Source organism: Hydractinia symbiolongicarpus, chromosome 15, assembly GCF_029227915.1.
Source record: "Hydractinia symbiolongicarpus strain clone_291-10 chromosome 15, HSymV2.1, whole genome shotgun sequence".
NCBI classification, from domain to species: Eukaryota; Metazoa; Cnidaria; class Hydrozoa; order Anthoathecata; family Hydractiniidae; genus Hydractinia; species Hydractinia symbiolongicarpus.
In genome coordinates, this window is record NC_079889.1 from 7,080,386 (window position 1) to 7,083,328 (window position 2,943).

The 2,943-nt window shown below is 44.2% G+C and overlaps 1 protein-coding gene across 1 annotated transcript; it reads left to right on the forward strand.

Moving 5' to 3' along the window:
• The first annotated feature begins 594 nt into the window (after positions 1-594).
• Positions 595-1,173, forward strand: LOC130628669 (uncharacterized). Its single transcript, XM_057441653.1, has one exon. It carries the CDS (start codon positions 595-597, stop codon positions 1,171-1,173), a length of 579 nt encoding a protein of 192 aa, XP_057297636.1.
• Positions 1,174-2,943: the final 1,770 nt, after the last annotated feature.

Here is a 2,943-nt window from a genome sequence, read left to right on the forward strand (position 1 = left end):
CCCATATGCGACCCCACTGGACATCTCGCTCATAATGTAAGTAGCCGAACCCGCAGCGCCCTGAAGGAAAAAAAGGAGCTCAGTTCCTGGGAGTATATCGGATGCGACATGGCTACGCTGCGGGACCATATCGAAGCCCAGTTTTCTGAGAGGATGACATGGGACAATTATGGCAAGGAGTGGCATATTGATCATAAAATACCGGTTAAATATAGAGAAAATGGGGATGATCCTTCGCTTAAATACAGTCCAGGCCCAATGGATCAGGGATAGACAGAAAAAATTGGACTGGTTCAGTGAAGAAAGAGAGAGGCAAATAAAAGCAGGAAAAAGCCTTCGTGGATTGGACAACGATATGTATCGGTTCTACATTGCCTCGGAAAAAAATGCTCCTCAGTTGAAGGACTTTTACATACCCAGTAAGCAACAGCAAGATGGGGAGCTCACGTTTGTCGTTGGCTCCTTATCTCTGCTAGAGCCTACAAATACTTATAGGAACGTTTTTGACATATAAAATAAACATGTCAAAAGCATCACACGTTGTTACCGAAGAGGGGGCAGAAAAGCTGAGCAATATCTACTATACCCCGGAACATGGAGGAGAGTAGTCTCTCCAAAAGGAAGGTAATTCATTGGTTGAGTAGGCAACTCTTGTGGTTAAGTCACATCAGGGGTCCAAAACGTATAGACTACCCCCATTTTACCATTACAACACCGAATGGAATGCATCAATTCGATCTGTTGTACATGCCACATGACAAACTATATGGCAATACGTACAGGTACATTTTGACAGGCATTGACGTAGCCTCACGTTATAAAGTAGCAAGGCCGTTGCGAACGAAGAGAGCCAGCGAGGTCGCCGACATGATCAAAGATATCTACAAGGCAGGACCATTAGACTACCCTAAAACCTTCCAGTGTGATAACGGTTCTGAATTCAAGTCAAATGTAACGAAACTACTGGAGGACAAGGCTGTTGAAATTAAGAGGGCCACCACGAAGTGCCACCATACATTCACGGCCTTCGTCGAATTGTACAATAAGGTACTCGCAGAAAGACTATTCAAACACCAGGATGCGCAGGGGCTAGTTTCCGGGGAGACTAGTACCATTTGGGTGAAACACCTATATACTATCGTAAATGTCTCAACAATACCAAGACTGCCATGATCGGCATGAAACCTAACAAGGCTATCAAACTTGATGAGATACCACTCGCAAAAAGCAAGGAATATCCTGAGGAAAAGCCTCTACCCGATGATGGTCTCTACCTCTATCTTCTACCGCCAGGAGAGGAGCACGCTGATCAAAAGAGACGCGCAACAGATGTTTTATGGAGTAAAAATATTTACAGGTTGGACCGTATTGTGACGGGTAGCCGTGTTTTATACTACCTAAAGAACAGCCCCTATCGCAGCTTCGTCTCGGAAGAACTCATGCAGGTACCAGAGGATGTTCATGTACCGCCGGAGGTTATCAAAGAATGGTAATATGCTTTCACGAGTTTCTCTAGGTCATCCAAATCTACTTCGTCATCCTCATTCTCATCCTCGTCATCATCATCTTCATTCGGATCTCGCAGATAATCCAAAGGATGTAGGGTATAGAACGGGTATCCATAGACGATACCTTTGATGACATTGGGTTCATTTTCCAAATCAATATCAACTAGACGTCTATCCGGTATCGGAAAGTTGAGTATATTGCGTATTGTTGATATATCAGCCAAATCCGATAGCTTCAAATCCCTATCCTTAATGACCTGGTAACAGAGTGCATCATAGTTGTTCTCTTTAGCCGCAACGATATAGAGCCCTAGGCGTTCGGCATCATCCTCTAAATCCTCGTCAATCTCACTTCTTACAAATGTACCCCATGCTTTTTCGCCCGACGCTACCCTGTTTAAAAGCTCCTCGTCGGTTTTATATTCAAACCCCTCGTAGTATACCCCATCTCGATATTTATATTTTTCCAGGCAGGTAGGGCAATATCCGGTCACTGAACTCGCCTTGATACAGGAATATAGCACAGGTACCTGAATATCGTAGTTGATTGTAAATTGATTTTGTTTTATGTATGCTTCCATATTATTGATATTTCAGTATCTTTTAACATACAGCTGAAAGGGTCAGAAAAAGTATATTCCATATGAGGGGTATTTTCACTACCCGCAGGGGTAGTGAAAATTAGCGTCTGCCTAATCCTCTTATGCCGGAACACCCAGATCATACAAGTCATACTGAGTAAGATCGATAAGCCTGAAATGGTTCCTGAAACGTTCTACATACCCCTCCTCCTCAAAACGATTAAAGGCGTGTATGCCGTTGGGGTTGTCGATGACGACAATCTCCTCCGCCACCGAGTAGTTGCCACTGAACCACAATCTGTTCTTGCTAATATTATGCCTCTGCACACGTGTACAATAACAGGGAAGATGATGGTATTCATCGTCATCTTGTGCACTATGCTTTCTATGGATTATGATGACGTTGTCCTTACCGGCGTCCTCGGCATTGGGTATATACCTTTGTCAAAGCCTTGCATTTTCCTGAGCCTGTGTTGCAAGCTCTCAATCCCTTTCCTCAATTTCATCCCCCAATACTATGAGCTGGTTGTCCTTATCCTCAATTTCATCATTGAGGAATACCAGAGCCGTCTCTCTGTCCCCAAGGACCTGGCGCTGCTTCTCAAGTTCGTCTTGTAATTTTTTAACACCTGCCCTGGCCAGCCATCTGATGACCCCTACGGCTTTTAGTTTCCGGGAACGACGAATGATTTCCAATGCATCGTCCAATGTCACAAAAGCGTCATACCTATGTTGGTCTCCTTTTAGTGGTTGGTTAGTAACCAATCTTATCCCATGGCGTGCAAGGGTGGAAATATCTCGATAAGACTCCGCAATCTTTTCAATAGCCAGAAAGCGACCCAAATCGGCACGTT

Coding starts and splice junctions, on each gene's coding strand:
- LOC130628669 (XM_057441653.1), top strand. CDS start 595: ATGGAGGAGAGTAGTCTCTCCAAAAGGAAGGTAATTCATTGGTTGAGT.